Source organism: Neopsephotus bourkii, unplaced genomic scaffold, assembly GCF_033783945.1.
Source record: "Neopsephotus bourkii isolate Nb327-2 ecotype Australia unplaced genomic scaffold, CSIRO-AGI_Nbou_v1 NB_1154, whole genome shotgun sequence".
Taxonomy (NCBI): domain Eukaryota; kingdom Metazoa; phylum Chordata; class Aves; order Psittaciformes; family Psittacidae; genus Neopsephotus; species Neopsephotus bourkii.
The window spans coordinates 3,159,452-3,186,274 of record NW_026901640.1 but is presented as its reverse complement, the minus strand read 5'-3'; the positions used below and the strand labels follow the sequence as shown (position 1 = coordinate 3,186,274).

General features: G+C 54.5%; 2 protein-coding genes across 6 annotated transcripts in view; both read left to right on the top strand.

The window, feature by feature from the left end:
• The window catches only part of SSH2 (slingshot protein phosphatase 2), an 89,577-nt gene extending 72,659 nt beyond the window's left edge, over positions 1–16,918 (top strand). Inside the window, 7 exon segments of the mRNA XM_061363524.1 lie at positions 1,786–1,879; positions 2,010–2,138; positions 4,947–4,993; positions 6,438–6,584; positions 7,818–8,018; positions 11,813–12,656; positions 13,835–16,918. Coding sequence (XP_061219508.1) covers positions 1,786–1,879; positions 2,010–2,138; positions 4,947–4,993; positions 6,438–6,584; positions 7,818–8,018; positions 11,813–12,656; positions 13,835–15,745 — 3,373 coding nt within the window. The 3' untranslated portion in view covers positions 15,746–16,918.
• A 3,882-nt stretch (positions 16,919–20,800) lies between these two features.
• On the top strand, positions 20,801–26,596 carry CORO6 (coronin 6). 5 transcript variants are annotated; one of them, XM_061363523.1, is made up of 12 exons: positions 20,801–20,946; positions 22,743–22,942; positions 23,537–23,659; positions 24,111–24,240; positions 24,330–24,511; positions 24,638–24,757; positions 25,081–25,200; positions 25,528–25,632; positions 25,720–25,865; positions 25,947–26,004; positions 26,088–26,318; positions 26,399–26,596. In XM_061363523.1, the coding sequence occupies exons 2-12, from the start codon at positions 22,745–22,747 to the stop codon at positions 26,519–26,521; spliced, it is 1,536 nt and encodes a 511-aa protein (XP_061219507.1). In that variant the 5' UTR covers positions 20,801–20,946; positions 22,743–22,744; the 3' UTR covers positions 26,522–26,596. The 5 variants fall into 5 exon arrangements, with proteins under 5 accessions (XP_061219507.1, XP_061219506.1, XP_061219503.1 ...); XM_061363522.1 differs by lacking the exon at positions 24,638–24,757 and having other exon boundaries at positions 26,402–26,596; XM_061363519.1 differs by lacking the exon at positions 24,638–24,757.
• Positions 26,597–26,823: the final 227 nt, after the last annotated feature.

Here is a 26,823-nt window from a genome sequence, read left to right as displayed (position 1 = left end):
ATCAGGCACTGCAGCCTCCAAATAAGAAGTTGCCACAAGAGATTACTCTTAATTAGGTGTTAATGAGGAGAGGTTTCATCTTCCAGGTAATAAGCAGACCCCTGCTTAGGTAGACACCAGCACTGGAAGTTTACCCCTCTGGGGCTCTCTTGAACCTCCTGCAGCTTCTGTTTTCAGTCTGGTTGTTTACCTTGCCCTTTAGGCTTGGAGATCTTTTTCAAGGTAAGTCCTGTGTTACTAGCAAGAGGTGAGGTGTATTCTAGTGCCTAGGCTTTCCTCTTTGCTGGTTTTGTCCTCTGGTTTCCAGGCCTGTTATCTCCTGAAAGGAACAGGTTTCTCTGGACTTTGCTCTTACCCTGGCATGTGTCTGAGCACATGCTTAGAGTAACATGGTGTTTTGTTTTATTCTTTATTCAGTTAATTTTGCTGTAAACTGGTATGTACAGACTTTTGAGACTGTGAGCTCAGAAGCAGCCTTATAGGCATCCAGCTGACATACCTGAGAGTGGGGACGGAGAGCAAAACAGTTTTTCTGTGTTCTGAGGAGTCTGCAAGCGTGGAGCAGGACAATATATAGGTCCCAAGCTGTCTCCAGCTAGACATTTGCATGTCTGGTGCCATATGATCCAAACCAGTGGCTAAGGTAGATAGGTGACAGTTTGGAAAGGCAAAAGTTACAGGCTGTATCAGCATTCAAGGTTTGCAACCCCTGTAATTAGTAATTGCTGAGGGTACTGATACCATAGAACCTCAAAGGTAGTCTGTGTCCAGATGTGATGCTGAGCGTGAGAGCTTAGTTGCCCAGTTTGTAGTAGAAGAAATGACTTCACTAACCCCAGCTGCTCTCACAGATTATAGTGCTATTGGTTGATTTATGCTCTCAGAGATTTCCTGTTGTTGGAGTTCAGTGAGTGAATAATGAGCAGTGAGCAGTTGTTCAGCTGTGAACAAGTCTTCACACTTGATTGTTTCCTAATGTACAAGGAGGGTGGCTGAGAAGTTTTGGCAAGCTGTCAGGTTAATATTCTCTTTTGGCTTATTATATCTAAATTTTGTGTCACCCACCCTTTCCCCTGTGGCAGCAGTTGAATGATTTCCTGGGGACACCGAGACAGCGTTCCCTTAATTGAGTACTGAAATAATGCATGAGGTTAAGAGAATCAGGAACATTGATGATCTTTATTGTGAACCACCAGTGGGGCACTGGTAAAGCAGAGAAGTGTCCATGCAGTCACCATCCAGGGAAACAGAAAGGTGCTCTGAGATGTTACTGCTGGGTCCCTTCTAAAGATGATGGGTGAAACAGCTCTGGGCTGCTGCTCTGTTGCAGCTTCCCATGGTGTTAGTCAGGCTATTTTTGCAGCTGGTGATAAGGCCCCTGGCAGCAGAGGCTGGAGGAATGCACAGAGGCTTAGCTGCCCTTGTCTCTCCATGTAAGGAGCTTTGGAGCTGTTACCTTTCCAAGAAAGGTAGGGGGAGGCTTAGATGTTGCTCCAGAGAGTATAATGCAGCCTTCCCAATTTAAATTTTACCAAATACCAGAGGTTCTCTGGATGACAACAATGGATTAGGAGCATTCAGTTGGTCTCTTTCATACACAACCAGGAATCTAAACCGGGCTTTACGGTCACCTGAATTCCCTCCAGCTGAGGACGTGCCTGGGGGAAGTAGCATGAGTATCTGAGGCTGCAGAGTACCCAGTCTGTACAATACCTGTTTAAAAGTGCCATGAGTCCAGCTTGTTTCTCCTTCTGGTGACTCTTCCTTCTTGCTTTCTTCTGACAGTCCAACTGAGCGGGAGCGCACAGAACGGCTGATTAAGACCAAGTTAAGGGAGATCATGATGCAGAAGGATTTGGAGAACATCACCTCAAAAGAGGTGAGTGTTGAGGGAGCAGCACTGGAAGAGCTGTTGTGCCAACCAGAGAGCTCTGTGCTTTATGCCATGATGGAACAAGGCTGGAACAAAACCTTCACATGGCTTCTTTGTGTTCCTCCTCCCCACCCAGATACGCACCGAGCTGGAGATGCAGATGGTGTGTAACCTGCGGGAGTTCAAAGAGTTCATTGACAATGAAATGATAGTGATCCTTGGGCAGATGGACAGCCCCACACAGATATTTGATCATGTCTTTCTGGTAAGTCTTACAGTGAACTCAAACCTAAACTCGCCAAACACATCTCCCTGTGTCTCAGTTGACACAGGGGCCTTTGGAGGAGCTCTGGAACTCTAATGGAAAGATGGGCTGATCCTGGGGTCACATAGTCTTAAGCAAGTCACTAGTCCTGTTGAACAAGAGCAGTCTGGCTTCTTGGCAGTGCTAAAGTTTGCCATACAACACCAGCCAAGCTGTAGACCCTGTCACTAATCTAGGTCATGCTTTGCCTAGAAAGGTTGGACCAGTGATCCTTTGAGGTCCCTTTCAGCCTGGTGTTCTGAGACACTAGAGGATGGAAGGCAAAAAGTCTTGATTCTGACTACTTTTCGGGGCTTTTTCCATTGATGTAAGCCTAGCTTTGTAGCTTTAACTGTCCAGGGTATCCACACAGCAAGTTCTTGAAGTGTGTTTGGGAAGGGCCTATCTACAGCAAAGAGGGAGGGGAACTGTTTGGGAGAGCTGTGTAATGTTCAGGTGGAATCACACTCTTGTAACATGGAAAGCTCTGAGTCCATGTGACCCAAGAGGAACAGAGGAGCCTAATGAAGAATCCTGAAGTCACTTAAGGAAGCGTAAACATTTTGCCTGTTAATGTTTTGCTGGCTTAGTTGCCTTTCATTGCTGCTAGGCCCTGTCTAATTACTGCACCTCCTTCTGGTGAGTCAGCATTCCACTGGATTTCCCAGCCCTGGAGCAACAGACACAGATTTGGTTGGGAAGTCTAGCCTGTGAGGTTGGCTCAACTTAGCCATTCCTCTTGGACTCGCTGGGTTTTCCAAATGGAGAGGGCCTCTCCCAGTCTCCTTAAAGCTTAGTGCTGTGGCTCAGAAGCAGTGGTGTATATTAATGTGAGTGCTCCTGAGAAACTGTGGTGGGATAGAGCCAGGAAAATTAAAGTACCTACAATGTAATGGGTTTTGTTTTTGCAAACTGTGTGTTCTCTGGAGAGAAAGACCTGTTCACAGCCTTACAGTGCTAGTCAAAGGCAGTACAGGCAGTTCAGTGCGCTGCAGGGCTTGGAGTCTTGGCTCAGAGTGTATTTAATAGGAACAAGACCTTTAAAACAAGGCTTGAAGGAGCTGTGGCTAATGTGTGCAATAGAAGTATCTGCAGAGCAGCTCTGCGGTAAGGAGCAGCGCTGCTGGGGCTGGGCACCAGCTTAAGTCAGGAGTCTCTATACTGCAAGGCAAAGTGAGGCATGGAGCTGTTTTGTTCCAGGTAGAGGCAAGAGCCCTGTGGGTTCCCACTTACAGAGTGCTAAAATAACTAAGCAGGAAGTAAGAGATCTGATGGTGTTGGTAATTGTGGATCAAAGGATAGGAGAAAAGGCTTTCACCACTGCAGCGTTGTTCTCCATACCTGTGGAAACTGATGCTTCCCAGGCCTGAATTTTCAGGTCTTCCTTGGCCAGGAAGAGAGAACATGAAGTTAACTAAGGCTGGGGGCCAGGGTGAATACAGCAGGGATCACAATATAGCTGTTGGCACATCCTGAATAGCAAGAACTGCCATACTCATCCTTCAGGTTGTGCACAGCTCTGGACTTTGGTGGAGCTGCCCTGATCTGTGGCTGAATGCAATGGATTCTGGTGTAATCTGTGCTGCCATGGCATGTATCCTGCTCAAAACTGAGATTTCCGTCTGTGCTGAACTCTTGAATGATATCTTCATTATGATGATTTTTCTTAGGAAGTGGTTCACTTTGGGAAGAATGAGCTGCTTTTTGTGTCAAGAGAAGACAACACACTTATCCCCAGTAGCTACCAGAATAGTAACACGGCCCTTTCCTGTGCGTGTACATCCACACATGGGCTGGAAGTGCTCAGGACTTCTCTTGAAGTGCTGTCATGGGCACCATTGTGTGCCTGTGAGTCAGAGCTCTTGGAGCTCCCCCATCTCAGACACAGGGTGCCTGTGCTTTCTGGGGCAAGCAGCAACCCATCCTCTGCATGGACACTGCAAGACTGGGATGTTCTAACTCCCTGGCTGACAGGCTTTGCAGGCAGGCAGTGATTATGCTCCAAGGGCTGGCTCAACCTGAACCTTGGGTGATGTGGAAGCCTGTGCCACGGGAGCAGCCATGAGCATGCTCTTCTGCTGGTGATGGTAGTGCTGCCTGGGTCCCTCTTGCTTACTCCTGTATTTGAACCATCTTTCAATTTAGGGGAGCAGATAGCTTGTGCACTGTAAATTTTGAAGGAAGCCTTTGTCTGAGTGCTTTTGTCCTCAGTCAGGATTTATGTGTTTGAGCAGGAAGCAAGCAGCTTGGAGGCCCTGTGTATGCTGCAGAGGGTTAGCTAGCCAGGGTTAAATGGCTTTGAACGTGGGGAGACGAGGTGTAACCCAAGTGAGTTTACCCTGTTGGTGCCTTTGATGTGTGAGATAGGTGTTTCATGCATAAAGAGCACCTGGATGGTGCTGGCAGTCTGTCTTCCGTGGGGTAGAGCTGGCACTGCCTCTAGGGAAAGGGTGGAGCATTCTCATCTTTGCTGGGGCTGGTTTGTCAGTGGTTTACAGGAAGTGCCAGGGTATGGTGCTGGGCTCCTGCTTTGCAGGGCTGTTTGTTGCTTCAGAGTAGATCTGCTCAATGGGGCGAGATAAGGTGCTGAACCTTAGCACTGCTACCACTCTTCTGTGTACTCACGTACTCAAAAGATCCCCTCTGCTCTCCAGTAGTTGGCTGGCCAGCTTCTTCCTCCAGGTCACTGGTGACAGTCCCTCCCTCCATCGGTTGTCTGACTGTGTCTTCCTTCTGGCTGATGCATCCCTTTGCATGTTCTCCCTGCAGGGCTCGGAATGGAACGCCTCCAATTTGGAAGACTTGCAGAACAGAGGGTAAGTAGCTTCAGGCTATCAGCTTAAAAGCAAGAGCCTGGCCTCTACACTTGCCTGTGCAACAAACTCTCTTCCATACCTGCTGTGTAACCTGAGTCTTAGTAAAGGGTTTGCAGATCCAGACAAGTTCTCGCTTCCTCCAAACTCTGCATCCCACAAACAGGCACCCTAAAGTAAAAGAGTCTTGTTCCCTGACCTTGACTGACATCCCCTTGGTGTACAAAGGAAGCCAGCAATCTCACAGCTATAAGTAGCAAAAAGCCACAATTACTTAACTGGATGCTGCGTGGTTGGCTCTGTGCCCTCTGCTTCAGCCCGTTATTCTGGACTGAGGTCTCATGATTACAGAGGCACTTTGGGGTCTGCACCTCCGGACTGCAGCAGGAAGGAAAACATGTAAAAAGAGCATTTGTTGCTTTGAGTGGGGCCCAGGAGGAAGTCCTGTAGCTCTCACACTTAACACTGATGGGTTTCTCTGTCCCCTTGCCCTTTCAGGCTTAAGCTTAGTGTCCTTTCTCTAGGCCAGGTGGATCTAAGCAACAAGATCTTGCAATTAAATCATTATTTATGGGCCTGGCTTATTTGTGCCCAATCCAGTGGAAAGAAAACGAATCACTGCTGAACTGAATAGCTCCTATACCTGTACCTCAGAAAATCAGCCTGGCAAAATGGACTCTCCTCGCTGAGCTCAGGGTCTGCTCCAGTTCCCTTGGGTCAGGCAGGTCCTATTTGACTGCCAGCACTCTCGTACCTGCTAGGGGAAAGGGATGTCACTCCCTTGCAGTGCTCTTGTTCTATCTGATAGCTCAGTGTGAGTGCAGTTCATAAGCATCTTACAATAACCCTCAGGGCTAAAAATACTCAATGTAATGTACATAAATACCATATGCTTTCCCCAGCAGTTTCCTTTCCAGAAAATGGATAAGAAATAAAGCCTCCCCAGTGGCTCATTGTCCATTGCATCTCTCTGTAGTTACTTTACACATTTGTTTAACTATGGTGTAGCTCACAAGCTTGTATCTTCACTCTTCCTGTGTTGCTGGTGCAGCAGGAGAAGAGATTCACAAAGGGGCTTTGAGAAAGTGTCCAAACACAAACTGAACAGGCATTACAGGAGCTCCTGTGCCACAGGTGTTGCTAACTTAGGTGGGCAAGCAGCGTGCAACCTGACATGCTGTCAAGGAAGTTTCTATCCAGCATGGGTGGAAGCCCCTTTATCAGAGGCTAGGCTCGAAATGGCTCAGCCAAACCTTTTGTCTGTATCAGCTGCTGCTTCCTTGCATTGAGCCCTGGTTTCCAAGGAGGTGTGTGCGAGACTGCAACTTCAAATGCTGTGAGTTTGCCACTCGCAAGGCAAGGCTGTTGCGTGGCAGCTGTGATCTCTCTCTGAACTTGCTGTGTTCTGCACATTCTGCATTTTCATCTGCTCTCTGTTTCCATGCAGGGTGAGGTATATCTTGAATGTGACTCGTGAAATAGATAACTTCTTCCCTGGGCTCTTTGAATACCATAATATTCGGGTGTATGATGAAGAAGCAACAGATCTTCTGGCTTACTGGAATGACACCTACAAATTCATCTCCAAGGCAAAGTAAGTCTTTTCAGAGGAGAACAAACACATTCAGAAGATGTATATTAAGTATTTTATATTTTCCTACTGATTTTCTTAACTACTTTTCCTTGCATACCTGGCATCAAAGCATTTTCACTTTGTAGTTTCTGGCTAAGGGTTGCCTTCAACACATTTTCATTCCTGTAGGTGCTTGTTCCAAGGAGCAGGTAGAACTAGTGAGGGGTTTCTGCCCAGTTGTAGTCCAGGCAATCAGTGGAATGGGTAATTCCTATACTGGGGAGCTAGCAGTTTGCCTGCTGCTTAGGAAACACAGTGGATCTGAAGAGGTGCTGGAGGGAGGAAAGGGCAGTAACAAATTGATCAGGACTTAACAAAAATGAGAAGCAAAACCTCCTAAGCCAAAACCAAACTTCAGCTGCTCCCTGCATTGTGAGGTTGTATGATGAAAAGCACAGTCTGGAAGTGATTTCTTGTAGTGTAAAGCTCCAGAGTAAACTCTTCCCTTTAAACAGGAGTAAGTGCTTGTGTAGCTCTCTGAGCTGTCAGTTATAGTGAGTAATCTGATAGCGGGTGCTGAAAGTAGGGCTTTTTTACTGCAGAGAACTGCATCCCAGTTACACGAGCTGTCTTCAGTTAGTTCAGCAGGCTTCCTAAGGGAAAACTGGTCAGAAAGCAGATTGGCATATGTTGCCTTTAAAGTATTATTACCATTATAGAAGTCTGTCATCTCTTAACCGTAGCTGGTGTTTGCAATTTCTCATAGCTTTTACAAGCTGCCTTGTTCGAGTATGGCTTCAGACTTACTTTATTTGAGGTGGTGTCACCGTATTCCCTTAAGTATTTAAGCACAGTAACGCCACATTTGTGTGATGTATGGATGCCCTTTTCATTTGGAATACTGCTTAATACCCATGGGCCACTGGGGCTGAGTTCAAGGGTGCCATACTAGTCTTTAGCAGGCTTCATGAGTCCGCAAACAACTGATGTTTGTCCATGTGTGATAAAAGCTTCAGCAGAGCTGTTGTACCAAAATCTGTTAAGAATATTAAGACCCTGTTCTTCACTTTCTTTGTGTGTCTTGCTCCAGTTTGTAAATTGGATTATCAGATCACATCCCAGACTTCCAACTGTGGCCACAGCGTTGAAAATGTGTTTGATAATGCTCCGGTAAAGAAGTTGTTATTTTCTTAAGCTTCTCAGGGGCCATGTTTTCTATGTAATGATCCTCTTCTTGTCTTTCTTCCACCTCAGGAAAAATGGTTCCAAGTGCCTGGTGCACTGCAAGATGGGAGTGAGCCGCTCGGCATCCACGGTGATCGCCTATGCCATGAAGGAATACGGCTGGAACCTGGACAGGGCGTACGATTATGTGAAGGAACGGCGCACAGTCACCAAGCCCAACCCCAGCTTTATGCGCCAGCTGGAGGAATACCAAGGGATCCTGCTGGCCAGGTGAGTGGAAGGAATGAGCCTGATCACCTGTGTTAAGGCATAAGTGATTGACTCCATTAGTTTAATTAGAACTTCCCTTGCTGCATTATGAGCTCCTCATTGTCTTGGGAAAGATAACATTTTGTTTTCATGGGTTATCTCAGCTGAGCCTGGGAAAATGGGTGTAATAAAGGGCTTTTAGGAGGCTCTTTGGCCTCTAGAATGGCTGGCTTTTTTGGAGAGTAGCATCCTGTGATCTGCCATCTGAATGCAGCATTCAAAGCTGCGCAGCCTCCAGCAGAGATAAATGGTGTTCCTATTGCTTGTAACATCACTTGGCAGGGAACTCGCTTTGTCTCCATCTCAGCCTTACAGTTCCCTGTTGAGCATGCCTCTCCTCAGCAGCTGGTCTGGTTTTATTTAGATCACTTGGGTAAGTGCTGGTGTTAGGGGAGGGGACAGGATGTTCTGTGCATTGCAACAGCGGTGTTTATTCCTGCATGGAGTCCTGAGCCTGGTGTGGAGCTGGGCAGTGTGTTGTAAGCCCAAGCCTATCACTTGATTAGCAAAAGACACAAATATTGCATGTTTCTGAGAAAGCCACTTGCAAGCTGCATTAAGCAATGTGTTCACGTGATCAGCTGGAAGGAGGTAGTGGTACCCTGTGTTCACCAGATTACAGTGTTCTGTTTAGGATCCTGGTGTGCTTTGCCAGGGAGCAGATCTGAAGCAAGCAGAACTACCCAAGTTGAGCCTCCTGCCGCATGCTCTGGGCATGTTTTGACCAGAATAATTACTTCATAGCTGTATGGTGCTCTTGAAAGGTTTCTGCCTTATGCTGCTCTTTACAGCAGCTCAGGCAGTCACGTTCTTTCTTTAGGGTATAGTTATCACCTCTGTCCTCTACTTGCTCTTATCCCTTTGAGTCTGTACTATCCTCTTGCAAAAGCCAGGTAATATTCAGTCTCAGGATAGATCACAGTAGAATAGATATTTCAAGAAATATCTATGCTCTTCTGGACTGAAACCCTTGGAGACAGACGCCACACCTGCCTTTGGTGCCTTGTGTGACACCAAACGTGCTGCTGGCACCAGTTAATAAAGGTCAGTGCTTAACTCTGAGCTAGAGGTGACCTGACCAGCGTGGTGTGCTATGTAGCACTGAGCAGACTGGGCAATCTCACTGGGATAGGCCAGATGAAGGAAAGGAAGCTTTTCAGAGCTGAAAAGTACATCAGTGTCCTTTACAACAGGTTGGTGAACACCTGCAAGGAGCCCTAGGCTGGTAGCAGCTGGTACATCACATCTTCAGCCCTGCAGTTGGGTTAGGTAATGTCACGGTGGTGGTTGGTGGCGCACCTGCAGAGCCACCCTCTGCAGACATTTTGGTTAAGGACTTTTCTTCCCCTGTCTTCCAGTAACTTATCTTCCAGGAGGTAAATCTTCTCTTGCTGCCATCATTTATCTGGTGTGTGGCTCCCATCCCACTTGAGCACACCACTGCTCCTGACCTACCCTGCCAGTCCCCACACAACAGCACGAAGAGGATGACTTGTGAGGCTTTAAAAAATGCAAGAGCAGTGCATTGCACCTGTGTGGGTAGGACTGAAAAGCCTTTTAGTAAATGAAGCTTCACTGAAGCAAGGAATGGGCTCCCTGTGCTGCAGAAGGGGTCTGCGTTTATGTGCTTCCTTTCTCAGCTCCAAACTGCCTTTTTCTTCCCTGCTTTCTTTATGTTATTGAGCTTTGCCCTCTGCTCTCTGCCTGCCTTGTTTATTGCTGCAGTATTCCAGGACAGGTAAAAAACAAAAACCCAGCAGATCCACACTCATGTGACTGCTCCAGTTTCAGGGGGATGGTATGTGAGGGCAGCCATGTGCTCGTGCTATCTGGTTACGGTTTTGTGTTGGGGTTATAGCAACTGGGGTATGTTTTCCAGCTGTAAAATGAAAACCCCCTGCCTGCTTTTAGTCACAACAACAAGCGTGTTTTGCTCTTTGGGACTGTCATACTTCCTGGGGTTAGTTAAACTGTCTCTTCCTATCTGATGATAGCCACAGAAAGGCAGAGCCACCCCTGTTGCTTTTATTAGTTATGGATAAGTTACAGGAAAACAGTGTTTGGGATTCTCCATTCCTTGTGCAACTTGTAAATCAACAGCAGTAATGTTATACCAGAGCCTGGAGAGTTGGCTGCAGCCTGGGGGAAGCTGGTCCAAAGCTGGTGTGACCGCAAGCTGGACAGCCTCAGTGCTGCCCCAGAGCTTGTGCCATTGGATGTGCTCCCCAGCACTGGGAATGCTGCCCAGGAAGGTGAAGAGGTGGTGGTGGGCTCTTGGAAGGGATGTGGGCTCTTGTTCTGCTTTTAGCACATCTTGCAGGTTGTGCGTGTGGAGGAAGTGTGAGATTGAAAGCTGATACAATGCACCTCTCCCAGTGGTTGTTTACATGTGTTTTGATTCTTGGATCAAGGCTGTGCTGGGCAAGCTGGGTTTGCTCATGTGTGAGGGTAGTTTTGACTTTCAAAATCAGATGTGCAGCTGGATGTGAGCACTGAAGCACCAGGGTAGGAAGTGCCCTCAGAAAACATCAACAGCTTCTCCCCAGGTTACATAAGCAGAGACATGGGAAGCCTTTAGCATCCCATGCAGAGCCTCAGCAGCAACCTGCCTCATGGAAAAGCCTGGTTCTGCTGCCAATGTCAGACTGTGATCCAAAACCCATTAGAGACAGAGCACGTGCACCCCAGAGCAACGCCTTTTGACCTCTAGTCTTGATCCTCCTCTTCTCTGAAAGGCCCTGATCCTGACCTGTGTGGTACATGAAGGTTGTAGCTGATTATGGGGTTGGGAAGCCAGATCTGCAGTGGATTATTTTCCTTAGCTGTTAGGCACCCACAACCAAACCAGTGCGTTGTAATCAGTTCAATGGCATCTGTTAATTAACTTACTGCAGCCGATGGATGTGTCTGGGAGCGCCTGCTCTCGCACTAGCAAGGGACTGAAGAGGTTTCCCAAGGTCTCCTGCCGATCCAAGACCTTTCTGTGGTATCTGCTCTCCTCCTAGGGGCAATCGGTGGAAGCACAGCCCTATGGCCATGGTCACTCAGCAGAGCCCTTGCAGGCATGGCTAGCTGGTGTGGTTTCACTGTCAGAACTTGCCTCCTTTGCTCTCTGTAAGCCCAGGGGCACGGGCTGGGTTTTTTGGCAGGTTGGGATAAGGAAGATGTTGCAATGCTGCTTGGCTTTGTGACTGCTTAGACCTTCCTAAGGGGGCTTTCCAAGAGCTGGAGAGCTCTTGAGCTTCCTTCCTGTGAAAGGCAGGCTTGTTGACTGTTGAGGATGTCTCCCATTTTACACACACCCACATCCTCTCACCCCACCCTGCCCTCTTGGTTACCAGAGCCCAGTTATGGATCGCTGAAGTTGTTCAAAGAAGGAGCCACAAAGGAAATTTGCCTTCATTCCATGTCCACCATCCACTCACATCCAGAACTAGAGACCCTCTCTCTTTGGTCATCGCTCACCTGCTAGCAAAAGTGCTTTCTGATTGAGGGAGGACCAAATTCTGTAGGCAGTTAAACACTGTTTGTTGAATAGACTGATAAAATACAGCTGGGGCATGTGGTTTGTTATTGGATCAACTTCTCCAACAGTGGGTTTGACCCTGAGCTGTTTAAGTGAAGCGGTTGTGGTCAGTGACTCTAGTATTTGGCATGATTCTTCCTGTAGGTTTCATCCTCTTACAACAAGGTGGGTCTGGCTCTGGTAACATGAAGACACTACTCAATGTTTTCCTTCCTTTTCCTCCCCGCAGCAAACAGCGGCACAACAAGCTGTGGCGCTCGCACTCGGACAGTGACCTCTCGGATCATCACGAGCCCATCTGCAAGTCTGGGCTGGAGCTGAACAAAAAGGAGATCACCACCTCAGCCGACCAGATCTCAGAGGCAAAGACTAATGACAACCAGCAGCCGATGTCTCCCATCTACTCAGCTGAGCTAGACAGGGAGCAGCAGCTCCCAGAGGATGCCAACATGATGGAGGAGGTGTGTGTGAAGGAGAGAAGGATCCACCTAGAGTTTACGTGTCGAGACTTCCACGCTGAGCAGATGGAGGACAAGCTGAACCTCAACAGTATCAATGGCTGTACGGCAGGATGTTGTGTAGGCTCTGTTCCCCCTGATAACTGCCGTGCTTCTGAGGCCTTAATGCAACTCCAGCACCCTTTGGAAATAACAGAGTTCCCTGATCTGGCAGTGGATGACCTGGAAAAAGATGCCCTTAAGCCCGATATGAATGTGCACTTGGTTCCCATGGAAGAATTCACTTCGTGCTTGAAAGACTTTCCCCAATCCCCAAATCAGAACTCCCCAAGTCTCCAGCAGAATCCCCAGCCCGTGGTGACAGAGCTGAGTACAGACAGGATTGATTTCTTCAGTGCTTTGGAGAAATTTGTGGAGCTTTCCCAGGAGAGTCGGTCACGCACTTGCTCCCATTCCAGGATGGAAGAGCAAGGGAGTGGAAGGAACGGAGTCTCCAGGGTGCCTGTGCTGGAAGTGCCGCCTGCTGTGGATGGGGGTGCAGATACTCGAAGGAGCAGCTCTGGAAACTCTCCTCAGGCATCAGATGACTCTTCCACAGATGAAGAACAGCAAAAGGTTAAAATAACTTGCTCATTTTTCCTAGGAAACTGCTGCTCAAACCTGGTTCTCCTGCTGTGGTCAGGGCATTGCCTAATTCTGACTCACTGAGCAGGGTGCCCATGGGGGAGGCACTGTTAGATGCTTTCTTCTTCACTTTTAGATACTTGGCCTTTCCTGTGCTTTTTCCTTAAACATCTGCTTGCTGGCAGAGGCAGGGCACTGCCTGAGTCAACCTTGACCTGCTGTGCTGTTCTCATGGGAAACTTAACTATTGAGCTTTGCATCAGATAGGTTGAATCCAAGGTTCAACATCCTGAACCGGTGTGGGTATTTATCTTGACTTGAGAAATCCACCAAAGAATGGGGTAAAACTTGCACCTTCCCCTGGTTGGGAAGCACCAGCAATGGGATAATAAATCAAGGCAGATACAGAGCTTCCACTGCTGGAGGAAGGGAATGAACCTTTCCAGGCCTAGAGCGATGGGATCAGGCATGTCATGGCTCACTTCTCTCCTGGGTAGAGATACGATCCTGACAATATTTAGTAACCTCTGAATTGGGGTACTTTTCCCCTATAATTGCTTTCCATCCTCCTGGACTCTCACAGGGATTGATTGTCTGGGGCCATCGTTTTCTGGGAGCCTCTCTTATTTAAATTCCACGCTGCATTGCTTGAATCTTTTCCATCTCCATGTGAGGCAATAAGACTCTTCCAAATATAATAGGCCAACACTCTCTCCAGTGATTTGGCAGGAGCATCCATATGAATGCAGGAGCCTCTCTGACCATTTTCTTCCAGGAAACCAGGTCTCATTCTTTATCCTGTACTTCTGCTCACTCCCCTACATGAGCAGAATCTTTCACAGTTCAAAACTGTGCCTTTAGAAGCAATAGAGGTAGTTTTTTTGTTAAGTGGATTAAAGCTAAATTCTCCTGGAATTCAGGGCAATTAAACAAGAAGTCCTTGAATCTCAATCTAGGTGAAAATCCAGCCTGGAATATCTTGAATGCAGCCCCCAGAGACAATAATGCTTCATTAGTCATCATGGCACTTGTAATCTATCCCCACACACTAACACATGCACTTCTTGTTCCTTTGGGAACGTGCACCCCCGTTTCCTTTAAGCTGCTGCCATTTGCTGTGTGTCAGCACAGCTGATCCACTTTGTAATTGTACTGTTTCTGTGTTGCAGGAGGTGCCCGAGCTGCCCAGCACAGGCAACCTCACCAGGTCCCACTCGGAAAACGCCATTTCTGTGAAGGAGATCATCACAGAGATCGAGTCGATCAACCAGGGAGCAGGACCTGTGCAGCAGAAAGAAGGTTCAGCCAACCTCACCCAGACACCAAAGAGGAACACGGTGCATGACCTGCCAGTGGAGGCGATTTGGGCATCAGAAAGGGTGGAACAGAGTGAAGGAACCTGTGCTGGACACCAGGAAAAGGAGAAGGACCCTGTGCAAGCTGAGCAAGAAGCTGCCCCCTCCCTGCAGCCATCTCCTGGTAAATTAGACCTGGAGGAAAGCAGCTCTGGAGGGGAGCAGCAGGAGCCTCGCAGCTCCATGAACCCTGAGCCCAAGTGGTGCCCTGGCTCTGTCCGACGAGCCACCCTGGAGTTTGAGGAGCGCTTGAGGCAGGAGCAGGAGCACCAGCACACATCCCCAGCCTGCATCTTACCCACCCGCAAGAACTCCAGGAACGACTCTCCTGCTGCCGAGCTCCTGCTGCGGGGAAGGAGCGAGGAGCCACCCCTGGAGCTGGCTCCGGAGGGTGACAAAGGACGGGCTCCAGGCAATGAGGAGCTGCCTCTGCCTCCTGGAGCACAGGAATCTCTGCCTGCAGAGCCCAGCGTGGGGCAGGAGGGAACAGCACAGCAGCGCAGGACAGTGGTCTCATTCGATGGGATGGAGGAGCCAGCCCTGCCCTCCCTCCTCCCAAAGAGAATTGAAATCATCGAGTACACTCCCATGGTCAAGTCTGCAGAGAGCCCCAATGCAAGCTGTGAGCAGGGCGGGCTGGTCACAGCCATCCCCTCTTTAGATGAAAACTTGAACCCTTCCTTGTGCTCAACCTGTCCCCGAGCTCCAACGCTGGTAAACCTCTCACTGGAGCACACGGTACCCAAGCAGGTCACCTGCACTGTGGGCAGCCCCAGTGAGGATGGTGCTGGGTTATCTGCTCACCTCCGTGCTGCTTCTCCCTCTGCCCAGGTGACCTCTACACCTTCAGCCAGCCCAGATCACTCCTCTCACCCCTGTGTAATTCACCTGGAAGGTGTCACTGAGCAGAGCACGGGTACTGATGATGAGCCGGTCACACCGTGTGGCATGGAGGGAGATGCAGCTCTCCCATTCAGGGACAGACCTCTCTGCAGGCGGGGTGCCAGCACCTCGAGGCAGCTGAGCGGTGAGGACTCCCCCAGCCAACGTGATGAAAACATGGACCTTCTGGACATCTCCTTCCTGTGCTATGGCCTCTCCCACAGCTCCAGCAGCCGCAGCGTGGAGGAGCGCAGCAACAGCCCTGGGCTGGTCAAGCAGAGAGCGAAGGAGATAGAGGCTCGAATCCGGCATGCAGGGCTCACCACCCCATCCCACATGAAACGCTCGGCGTCCTTGGCCAAACTGGACTGCCTGGACCTCTCCAAGGACGACTTGTCCGAGAGGGAGTCAGCCTCTTCCAATGCCAACCCAGTGCTTCTCACCTGCGTTGCCCTGGGTCGAGGCTGTCACGGGGGGGGGTTGGAGAGGGATTCATGTGGAAAGCATCGCCTTTCCTCCCCGGAGCCCGCTAAGCATTTTGTGGAACAGCTCAGAACAACCGAGTGCATTGCCCAGAGCAAGCCAGTGGAGAGGCCGCTAGCTCAGTACGCCAAAGAGTGCGGCCCCAGCCAGCAGAGCTTGTTTTCCAGCATGGATCCAACGTGGACTAGCTCCGAGGAGGGTCCTCCGCTGCTCCAGGCGCACATCCTGGACTCCTTGTCCCCAGCTCGAGGCCTGGCTGTGGCGCCACGGCAGCAGCACGGGAGAACTCACCCTCTGAGGAGGCTCAAAAAGACCAGTGATAAAAAGCGGACAGCCAATCCCCTCTACAACACAATGTGATCCTGAGCCCTCGGCTGGGGTTCCTCCACACAACCCATGGCGTCGCGTTCACCCAAGGGGCAGGTGTAATATAAGGAACATGCACTTTATTGGTTAATTTTATATATATATATTGTCATTTTACTGTTCCTGGCGCATGTAGGTGTGGGTTGGTTCTTCTGTGTGTGACTCTGACTGCAGGACTGTTTGGGTTTTTTAAGTTTTTTGAACTCAGATAACCTCAAATGTTCTTTTTGTTTGGTTGTGCTTTGTTTTAAAAGAACACTTCCATCACGTGAAGGTGCGTGTTGGCTTGCTTTGGCAAGGTGGGGTTGTGCTTAGAACCGGATCCCAACTCCTCACTTGAGTATTCCCCATGCTTTGAAATGGTGCTGGGCAGTTGCTGGGGTCAGAGCCCCCATAAATGTGAAGGCTTGTGCCAAGGTCCCTTTGTTCGGCCTTTCTTTTACTCCTGCAAACTGGAACTCCGCAGTGCTGGCAGATCACTCACAAAGCTGCTACAGGACAACCCCCCTGGGCTCGGTTCAGCTGGTGCATCCTCAAAGGAGCATGTGGGTAAATCCTGATGGATGGGCTCCCGAAACCCCAGAGATCAGATCAGTGCTCCCCTCCTGGTGCAGGTCATGCAGAGCTCCTCCGTGACCTCCAAGCTCTCAACTGCCCCAAACCATGGTGTGAGAGGAGGAGACCCCAGAGTGTTCTTTTAAAACAAACACCTAATTAGGGTTTAAACCCTCCCATTACTTGAATACTGCTGTGGGCCTTCCAAGTTCATGGCCATATCATCTGTCCTCTGCTCTCCTGCTGCCTCCCCTCTGCCTCATCCTTGTCTCCTCATGCTGCCTGAGTTTTCCTCTCCCTTCTGCTCACGGGCACTTCTGGGCACTCCCAAACCTATTGTTACACGATGCCTTGCCCTACTGAATGCGAAGCTTTGTCCTCTCTGCTGTCACTCCCAACACCTGGAGGGATGAGCTTCTCTGGATTCCTTTTTTTTGTTCCTAAATTGTATATATGGTATTTATAGAGATTTTTTTTTTTTTTGTCATTTCCATGTGGTTTTCTGTTTTTTCAAAAGGGCAAGACTGCATTCTGTAAACTGGAAAACAAACCCATCTTACTCAAACTCAGTGCTGGTCATCGTAATCTGCCCAGAAATGGGAGTGGGTTTGACACTGGAACCTGTCTCCCCTTTCCAGAAGTGAGCCTCCATGCCAGCCTTTGCCAAATGTGTCCCTTCTCCTCCGGTCCTGGGTGAACCCCAGTGCATCTGCCCCTTTCCCTCCTGCTGGAAGCTGGGTTTCAGACGTGCCAGTTGGATGTGCAAAGCCATGGGCTGCTCTGAGCCATTCTGCAGGTTCTTGCTTCCCTGGAGAACCCCTGTTTGCAGGGGCTGCTCCAGCCTCCAGCAAATGATTTCGTCATTCCCAAGCAGTTTGGTTAAATCAAAGCTCCTCATTGCATACCAGCAACCTGTGTGTGTGCTGTAGGAAGACGCTTGCAGACAGGATCCAGAGCTTTCCAATCCCATGGCAGGTCTGTGGCAGGAGATGGTGTGAGCTGGTGCTTGGCCCTAGCCCAGATCTGCCCCCTGAGGAGGAGCAAAGCAGAGAGAAGCTGCAGAATGGCTCCAGCTGCTGAAAGCCCAGCATGGAGAGGACACAGTGGGAGGAGCAGCAAAGGCTGTGCCTAGAAAGCGGTGCTGATGCTGGGGCAAACTCAGCTTGAGCTGGAGAGGGAACAGACCTCACCAGAGTGCTGTGGAGTATTGGGAAGCAGCATGTGTCTGCCCTGGGGAATGGGTGAGGATCCCACCTCTCTGCCCTCCTGTAGTTCCCAGGGGTTGTCCCACATTCCCACAGCATGGGACTGTGTGTCCCCTCCAGCAGCAGCAGCATCAGCATCATGTGCTTCATCCCTCCTTTCCAAGGGGCTTGGGCTCCGTCACCTGTGCTAGCTGCAGGCTGGAGCACAGCCCGAAGTAGCCCAGCCTGGGTCACGTAGCACGTCAGTGCAGGCCATTTCGGTCACTAGAAGCCACCCAAGTCGCTGGCCCAGGAGGCCAGATCCTTCTTTGGGACATGGAAAGACATTTGGCTTCTCCTGGCCAGCTCCAGCTGGCTTTGGAGCTGGGCGAAAGGAAAGGCCAAGTGGCTCATGTCATCGTGTGAAGGACAGCTCCAGGCCTTGCCTCCCCCACAAACCTCACCAGACCCCGCTGCCCACCGTTCCCAACCCCAAGGACAGGCTCCTTGCAAGGGACAGGACTGCCCTGCGTTGGAGGGAGCAGCGTGCTTGGCTGCCTGCATGTCCTGGAGGCAAGGATCTGCTTGGGAGGGGGAAGCCCCCTGTGTCATTTGTTCCCTTGAGCAGGGAGGAGGAGGAGGAAGGGGATCTGGTTTCTTTGCCCAGCTCCATCTCAGGAGAAATTCCCTATAGAAAGGCTCTTCCATGCAGACCACAAATGCTGCTTCCTGCCCCTACGCTGCTGCTGTCTGGGTGCTTCAGCTGGGGAGAGCAGTCAAGGGGCACAGGCCCCTGCAGGGAGGTGTGGTGCTGTCCCCTTGTCCCCAGCATCGCTGTGGTTTTGGGGGGCTGGAGGCTCAGACCTGGATGGCAGAAAGGGGAAGGGGCTGGAGGGACACATCCCATGCAGCCTCTGGGCAATGAAGCCACCAAGCCCCTGGCATCAGAGGTTACTACATGGGGACAGTTGTCCCTTCACGCTGGTGGCTCATGGGTGTGTGGTGGTTCACCCCTGCTTCCTTGGAGTGCTTCTTGTGACCCCCCAGGCACCATGGGGCGCTCGAGGCTCGCTGATGGAGGGGTTTTAGGAGACAGGTGTTGTTTTAAGGGCATTTTTGTACAAAGCAACTGTTCTTTTGGTCTTGCAAAGCCCTCTTGGGGGATGCTGCGTTGTTTACATGGACTCCTGTACAATATCTCAGCCATGCCCTCGCCCGCCCCGGCTGTACTGTAACGTGTGAGCCTTGCACAAGCGGATAGCGTGTGTGTGACCCTGGTTTGTACACTGTTCTGTTGCACTCGATGCTCTCTGTGTGTGTGTGTGTGTGTGTGTGTGTGTGTGTCTGGTCTGCTTGAGAAGTTGTGACCTGTACAAATCCCTTTCCCTGGGGGCACGGTCCCAGCGCGGTGGCAGGAGGGGCTCAGGAGGTGATGGGGCAGGGATGAGCCCCGGGTCCCTTTGCCAGCGAAGGGGTGCTGGAGGAGGGAATTGGCCCCGGGGCACTGCTCCTGCTCCCAGCCCAGCAGCAGGAGGAAGCCATACCCACCACGGCTCCCTGCTCCCCTCGCCGTGCGCCCTGCCTTAATCTGGTCCCAGCTCCATGCACCCCAATGCTTCTCCCTAAGGGAGGGACCCCCGGAGCCCTTGCTGGTGTGGGGCCGAGGCAGGCGCTGGGCTGGTGCAGGAGGGCTCCAGGCTCGTAGTGACCCCCGACCAGTGCTGCCGGAGGTGCAGACAGCTCCGTTGGCACAGAAGGTGGTGCCAGTGCCTTTTGTTCTCCTGTATGGAGATGCGGCGCCCGTGCTGGTGCGTAGGGATCACCCCGGGGATGGCTGGTGGTGGAGCCGCTCCTCCTGGCTCTTCCTTGGTGGCTGGGCTCGTCCCCTTTCCCCCTCCAGACTTTATGACCGATGTGCTCAGCTGTTTTTAAATGTGAACCCGTGCACTGATGTGCAGATTCAATGTTCTTGTTACCGAAGAAATAAAAGTTTTATTTTGAGGATGACACGGGCCTGCTGCCTCCTCTGTGGGGCTGGGGGCAATGAGTGCTCCCGTGCTGCTGTCAGCACAGGGGCTGGGGAGCCCGAGCTGGGTTGTTCACAGAAGGGGTGGATGGACCCATCCTGTCCCAAGTGATCCGTGCAGGGACCGCGGAGCTGTGCTGCCAAGCAGGATGCTCTTCCAGACCTTGCTGCAGCCCCATGGAAGATGCTGCCGGCGGGTGGTGGTTACAGGCAGAGGGGCTGTGGGAGGCCCCTGGTTTGTAAGCAAGGAGGTGCAAGGTTTTAGCTGCACTCTGGACCAGCCCCGCCATGGCCAGGCAAGGAGCTGAGCCGCATCCAAGCACCAAATAACCGGCTGGGGAAAGGCTTCCCAGGCCCTTTCCTGCGTTCACTGGGGAAGTGGCTTGGAGTTGAGGATATAGGACATGGGGCCAAGGGCAGAGTGGGACAGGGCAGGCAGGGGGGGCTCTGCAGCCCACTCCCTCCCCGCCACCCCTTTGGCCAGGCGAGCAGGGATGTCACCTTTTCCCTTCCTTTCTGCCAGCAGCCCCCTCCTGCCCGGCTCAGCCAATGCTTGCCTGGCTCCACACGGTGCCCTTGTAGGGTCCAGGGCTTTGCTGCCTTTCCAGGAACCGCAGCTCCCCTCCCACCGGTCCCCGAGCCCCACAATCCCTTAATCCCCTTGGGCCAGGGCATCCCTGCGGGGCAGGCGTCTGCTGAATTCCAAATCTGGTTTCCGAATGTGCCTGTAGCCATCCCGTTATGCAGGGATGTGGGGTCATCATCCCTATGGGCTTACAGCCCCCTTGCTCCGTGGGGGGGCAGGTTATGAGCCCATGGGGTTGGGGCCAGCCCATGGCCATGGCTTCGGTGGGACTGGGCTGGCCGCAGGATGCGGGGGTACCCAGTGCAGGGATGCGGGGATGCCCATCAGCCCTGTGCCCGCGTGAGCCCTGGGCAGAACTGACCCCGGGGTGATGGAAGCGGAGTGCTGGGGGGTGACCCTCCCCCGCCGTGGTCTCTCAGAGCGCTGTAGGAAGACGCAGAGGGGGCAAAGGGGCTTCTCCCCCTCCCCATCCCGCTGCAGCGCAGTGCGCAGGGGTCCCATGCACCGTGCGGGGAGGGGGGGGGTGCGGGCCCCCCGCTTTCGGGGCCAAAGGGGGCCGGGCCGGGGGCCGGGCGGGGTGCGGGGACAGGCGGGGCCGGGCCGGGCCCCCCCCACCTCCCGGTGCCCGCTGCGGGGGGGCTGTGGCGGCCGCGGCGCCCGGCTCGGCTCAGCTGTTCTCTGCGGCAGCGGCACTGCGCGGAGCCGAGCGCAGCCGCGCCGGGCGGAGCGGGGCCGGGCCGGGCCGGGCCGTGGTGTGCGGGGGGGAGCGCAGCGGGGCCGGGCCGGGCCGGGCGGAGCCGAGCGGGGCGCAGCGCCCGCAGCGCGCAGGAGCCGCGGAGCGCAGGTGGGAGCCGGGGCGCGGGCAGCGGGGAGCGGGCACGGGGCGGGAGGGGGGGTGCGGAGGGACCCCGGCCCCAGCCCCGGCCCCGCGGCGCCCGCCGCCGCCCCGCAGGAGATGGCTATATTTGGACAGTGACCTCTGGTCGTTCCCGAGCAGCCGCTGCGGATTCAATCGTGGCAACGTAATGGCACGGCCGGGGAGCGGGGAGCGGGGCTGTCCTGCTGTATCCCGCATGTATCCCGCATGTACCCTGCCTGCACCTTGCCTGTATCCCTCCTGAACCCCGCCTGCATGCTGCTAGCACCCCATCCGACCCTGCCTGCACCCCATCCAGCTGTCGCGCCTGCAGCCTGCGAGCACCCTGCCTGCAGACCGTTAGCAGCCTGCCTGTATCCCGTCTGCACCCTGCTCAGCACTGCCGGCACCCTGCTCAACTCTGCCTGCACCCCGCTCAGCTCTGCCTGCACCCTGTCCAATTCTGCTTGCACCCAGCCTGCACCCTGCACCCTGCTCAACTCTGCCTGCACCACATCTGCTCCTCACCTGCACCATTCCTGCACCCCATGCCCTGCCTGCACCCTGCACACCCTCTGCCCAGCCAGCCAGGCTGTCACCCCCTCCCTGTGTCCCTACACCCCAACCTCTGCTCCCACTGTGCTGCAAAGTACCCCAAGGGTGTCCCCACGGAGCCCACTCCCCCCTCCCCAGGGCTGGGGGCCATGCCTGCAGCCCTGGGGCTGACAGCACCAGTGCCAGTGTCCAGCCCCCTTGGTAGCCAGGCTCCAGCCCACAGCCCCTTCTGCCAGGCCAGCGATGATGCTGAAGGGCCACAAGAACCCCTGGGGACACCCGGGGGCTGGGCAGATGTGGCTTGGCTCGATGCTGCACGTGCCCTGGCCAAAAGCCACTGGCCTGGTCATGGAGGGGCAGATCTGCTCCTATCTCACCCTCAGCAGTGGTGCCTGGTGCTCCTGGATGAGGTTTGGTGGCTGGATACAGCCCCGACAATGGTTGAGGTCCCCAAAGAGCTCGTGGGTGCTGCAGAGCCCCAGCTCCAGGGGTCCTGAGGGGCTCAGTACCCTCTGGTAGGTCCCAGGAGCAGCAGAGGCTTGGGACAGAGATGGGTGATGGTGGGCAGTCTGCCTGGCTGGGATGGCAACTCCGCTGGGGCCATGGTGAGCACAGGGGGGCTCCTCTGCACCCAGGGGTACCCACAGGGCTGCATGGCTGTGGCCAGTGCCAGGGGAATGGGCTGTGGATGCAGAAGGGATGACATGCAGGATGTCATGGGGCAAGCAGGAGCCCATGGGATAAGCAATGCTGGATGCACAGCATCCCTCCTGCTTGCTGTGTTGAGACAGGTATCTTTGGGCCACTGGTGCAGAATGGGGCACAAGGGGACAAGCTGTGACCCGGTGCTAGGCACCTCCATGTCCACCCTCTGCTCTCCTCAGCCCCATTTATCTGCTGCAGCTGCCCATGTGCCAACCCCAGTGCTGGTCCTGGGACACGGCACAGCCACAGGGCACAGCAGCGCATCATGGCATGACCCTGTCACTGCCCAGCCATCAAGTGTCTCTGGCCACAAGATGCCCATCCCCAGCGCTTGCAGCACAGGGGCTGTCCCCGCTCCCTGCATGGGATAAGGGCCCCATCAGACACCATCCTGCATCCCCATCCCTGCCATCTCCATGTCCCTCTGTGCCCAGGATAGGGGTGATTTATCACGGTGATAAGGGCACCAAAACCCCTCCCTGCTGTGCCGGGGGGGGGTCATGGCCTGACCCTGCACCCCGCAGCCATGAGCCGACGCGTGGTGCGCCAGAGCAAGTTCCGGCACGTGTTTGGGCAGCCGGTGAAGGCCGACCAGATGTACGAGGACATCCGCGTCTCCAAGGTGACGTGTGACAGCTCCTTCTGCGCCGTCAACCCCAAGTTCGTGGCCATCATCGTGGAGTCTGGTGGCGGGGGGGCCTTCATCGTCCTGCCCCTTGCCAAGGTGAGCGGGGAGGATGCTGGGGACTGGACCCTGATGGAATGTATTGGGGGGGATGCGCTTATGGGCTCTGCTGTGGCCCCAGAGTTGCCCAGTTTTGCCCCAGTATCCCCATCCTCTCATGGGTGCTTGGGGAATGGACAGCCTGGGCTGATCTGCATCCTGAAGGGTGATGTCCTGAGGGCACCTGAGGGGATGCAGGAAACCCTGGCTGCTTTCTTCCCATCTGGAATTCCCTGGGAGCGTAGGGAGCATCCCAGTGGGTTGGGGTCTGTGCTGCCCACCCCAGCGGAGGGGCTTGGAGGGGGTCCCCAATCTCTCCTTGTCATCAAGAAGGACACAAACCAACCTCTCCTGGGTCACATTGATCCCCTCCATGTCCCATTAAGGCCCTCATGCTCAGTGAGCCCATGCCCACTGTGTGCCTCAGTTTCCCCCCTCAAGGCAGGGGCAAAGCTCTGGGCCCCCTGCACGTCCCTGTTAGTGCCACAGCACCACGCTGTGGCCAGGCTGGGGTTTGGGGGTCACCTGGCAGCGTTCCCCCCCCACACCCTCCCATCACTGCTGGGTACTCACCGGGGCACCTGGGCCTTGCAGACGGGACGGGTGGACAAGAACCACCCGCTGGTGACGGGGCACACGGCGCCCGTGCTGGACATCGACTGGTGCCCCCATAACGACAACGTCATCGCCAGCGCCTCGGAGGACACCACCGTCATGGTGAGAGGGGCAGACCCGGGTGGGAAGGGGGTGGTGGGCGCAGGGGGGAGCCGTGTAGGGCATCGCCCCCCCACCCCATCCCCTTGCCTGTGAAGTGTCACTGCCCTATTTTTAGCCGCGGTGCCATGCGTTCACGCTGGCGGCGGCTGCTCTCTCCATGATGCAGCACTTTGTGCTAAATATACCCGCATCGGCGACTCAGCACCCAGGAATAGCTGGGGGGGGGGGTACTGGGGGTGCACCCCTTTCCCTGCGCCCATCAGCACGCCAATTGTGAGAGATGCACCCCAGGATGGAGGCGCTGCTGTTGTCCCCTCGCCACCCTCCTGCAGCCTGAGCCGGGATTAAGGATGAGGTTAATTGGCTCCGAGGCCCTCATCCGCTTAGTGCTCAGTGTGGGGTGATCCCCATCATCCCAACCCCGCTGTCCGTGTGTCCCCCCCCCTTCAAGGTGTGGCAGATCCCTGACTACGTCCCCATGCGCAACATCACGGAGCCGGTGGTGACGCTGGAGGGACACTCCAAGCGGGTGAGCATCATCTCGTGGCATCCCACCGCCCGCAACGTGCTGCTCAGCGCAGGTATAAAGGGGACCCCCAGGTCACCTCCGCGGGGTACAGAGGGGGGGGGGCTGTGGGGTGATGTTCTCTACCCCTTTGGTCCTCCACAGGCTGCGACAACCTGGTGATCCTGTGGAACGTGGGCACGGGGGAGATGCTGCTGGCGCTGGATGACATGCACACCGACCTCATCTACAACGTGGGCTGGAACCGCAACGGCAGCCTCCTGGTCACCACCTGCAAGGACAAGAAGGTCCGAATCATTGACCCCCGCAAGCAGCAGGTTGTGGCGGTGAGTGTCCCCAGTGTGTCCCCCCCACCAGCCCGCCGCGGGGTCCCCTCCAGTGCCTGCCTGACCCTACTAACCCCCTGCCCCGCGCGTCTCTGTTTGGTTTTAACCCGCTAACGGCCGGCGCAGGAGAAAGACAAACCCCACGACGGCGTCCGCCCCATCCGCGCCATCTTCATGGCCGATGGCAAGATCTTCACCACCGGCTTCAGCAAGATGAGCGAGCGGCAGCTGGCCCTCTGGGACCTGGTATGAGACAGCGGCTCCTGCCTGGCCAGCACCGCTCTGGGGACACTATGGAGCTCAGCCAAGCCGGGGGTGCACCGGGTGTTAGGGATGCTCTGGGTACCAGGGATGCTCCGGGTACCAGGGATGCTCCGGGTACCAGGGATGCTCTGGGTACCAGGGATGCTCTGGGTACCAGGGATGCTCTCCAGCAGCACATGCACTCCAGGAGCTTCATGCACTCCCCAGCAGCAGGACTCAGCATCTCTTCAGGGGGACGGATCCGGACCCCCTCTCATTTTCCCCCCATCCCATGCTCCATGCTGACTCTCTCCCCCTTCCCCCAGGAGAGGTTTGCCCCCCACGAAGGGCTGAGGCCCGTGCGGGCCATCTTCACGCGGGAAGGACACATCTTTACCACGGGCTTTACCAGAATGAGCCAGCGGGAGCTGGGCTTGTGGGACCCGGTAACGAGGCCGCATGGAGTGCTGCCCTGGGAACTTGGCCCCCCCCAAACCTCTGCCCCCTTCCCATGCCAAGTTCCCAAGTGTGCTGTGCTGTGCTGGGGATGGGGGAGCAAGGAGTGCTGGGGGGGTGGGAGCACAAGGATGGGGTGCAGCCGGTCATGCAGGTGAGCAGGAGCAGGGTAGGGTGTGCTGGGTGGAGGCATGGCAAGGTGTGTGCCCGGGGGGGGGACAAGCCCTGTCCCCGCAGAGTGCTGTGCCTAATGTGTGACTAACCATGGCCGGGGGCTTGGGGACCGCCACTGACTCCCCACTGCCCCGGCCCCACAGAACAACTTCGAGGAGCCCATCGCCCTGCAGGAGATGGACACAAGCAACGGGGTCCTGCTGCCCTTCTATGACGCTGACTCCAGCATCGTCTACCTCTGTGGCAAGGTAAAACCCGTCCTGGGGTGCACCCCGCGATGCCACCCGTGTCTGTGGGGGTGCCAGGGCTGGCTGACAGCCGTCCCCACACCGCAGGGTGACAGCAGCATCCGGTACTTTGAGATCACGGATGAGGCGCCCTATGTGCACTACCTGAACACCTACAGCAGCAAGGAGCCGCAGCGGGGCATGGGCTTCATGCCCAAGCGTGGGCTGGATGTCAGCAAGTGTGAGATCGCCAGGTAAGAGCTTAGGGGGGGCTCAGGGGACCCAAAGGGGTAACAAGGGGGTGGCTGGACCCTGACTGCCTCTGCCCCACGCAGGTTCTTCAAGCTGCATGAGCGCAAGTGCGAGCCCATCGTCATGACGGTGCCGCGCAAGGTGAGCCCCTTGGGTCCCAGGGGAGATGGGGGGGGGGGAAAGAGGGGACATCTTGTCTCATTGCAGCCTGCCTCGCCCCGCAGTCAGACCTCTTCCAGGATGACCTGTATCCCGACACGCCGGGCCCGGAGCCGGCACTGGAGGCGGATGAGTGGCTGTCCGGGAAGGATGCGGAGCCCATCCTCATCTCGCTGCGGGATGGGTACGTCCCCATCAAGAACCGGGAGCTGAAGGTGGTCAAGAAGAACATCCTGGACAACAAACCCCCCCCCGGCCCCCGCCGCAGCCACTCCGGTTGTGACCCCAACGTCTCTGTGAGTGTCCTGGGGACGGGGATGCTGCGGCAGGGTTGGAAGGGGCTCCCCGGTGACCCTGTGTGTGTGTCCCCCAGCAGCAGCCAGCCCTGCAGGAGGTGCTGGAGGAGATCCGTGCCCTCAAGGAGACGGTCCAAGCGCACGAGAAGCGCATCTCCGACCTGGAGAACAAACTCTGCCAGTTCACCAACGGCACGGACTGAGGCGGCGGCCACGGCCAGGACTGCCCCGGCCCCCCCGGGGATTAAAGCCGAGTCCCCGCAGAGGGCAGGAGCCCAGAGCCGTGTTCTTTCCCCAGGAGCCGAGGCTGCAGGGAGGGGAACAGACCCTGGACCCACCCCCCCCGGCCCCAACCCTGAATGGCATCGGTCACATCCTGCTCCGATGGGGTCCTGGCACCCCGAGGGGGTCCCACTTCAGTGCCCGCAGGCTGGGGGTGCTGAGCATCCCTCCTCAGGGACCTGCAAGCCGGATGCCAGCATCCTCCCAGCACAGGGAGCTGTTG

Excerpts from the sequence above, each read along its gene's own strand:
- CORO6 (XM_061363523.1), top strand. The coding sequence starts at position 22,745 with ATGAGCCGACGCGTGGTGCGCCAGAGCAAGTTCCGGCACGTGTTTGGG. Across the intron at positions 22,943-23,536 it reads TCGTCCTGCCCCTTGCCAAG|ACGGGACGGGTGGACAAGAA; the intron begins GTGAGCGGGGAG and ends TGGGCCTTGCAG. Across the intron at positions 24,241-24,329 it reads CAACGTGCTGCTCAGCGCAG|GCTGCGACAACCTGGTGATC; the intron begins GTATAAAGGGGA and ends GGTCCTCCACAG.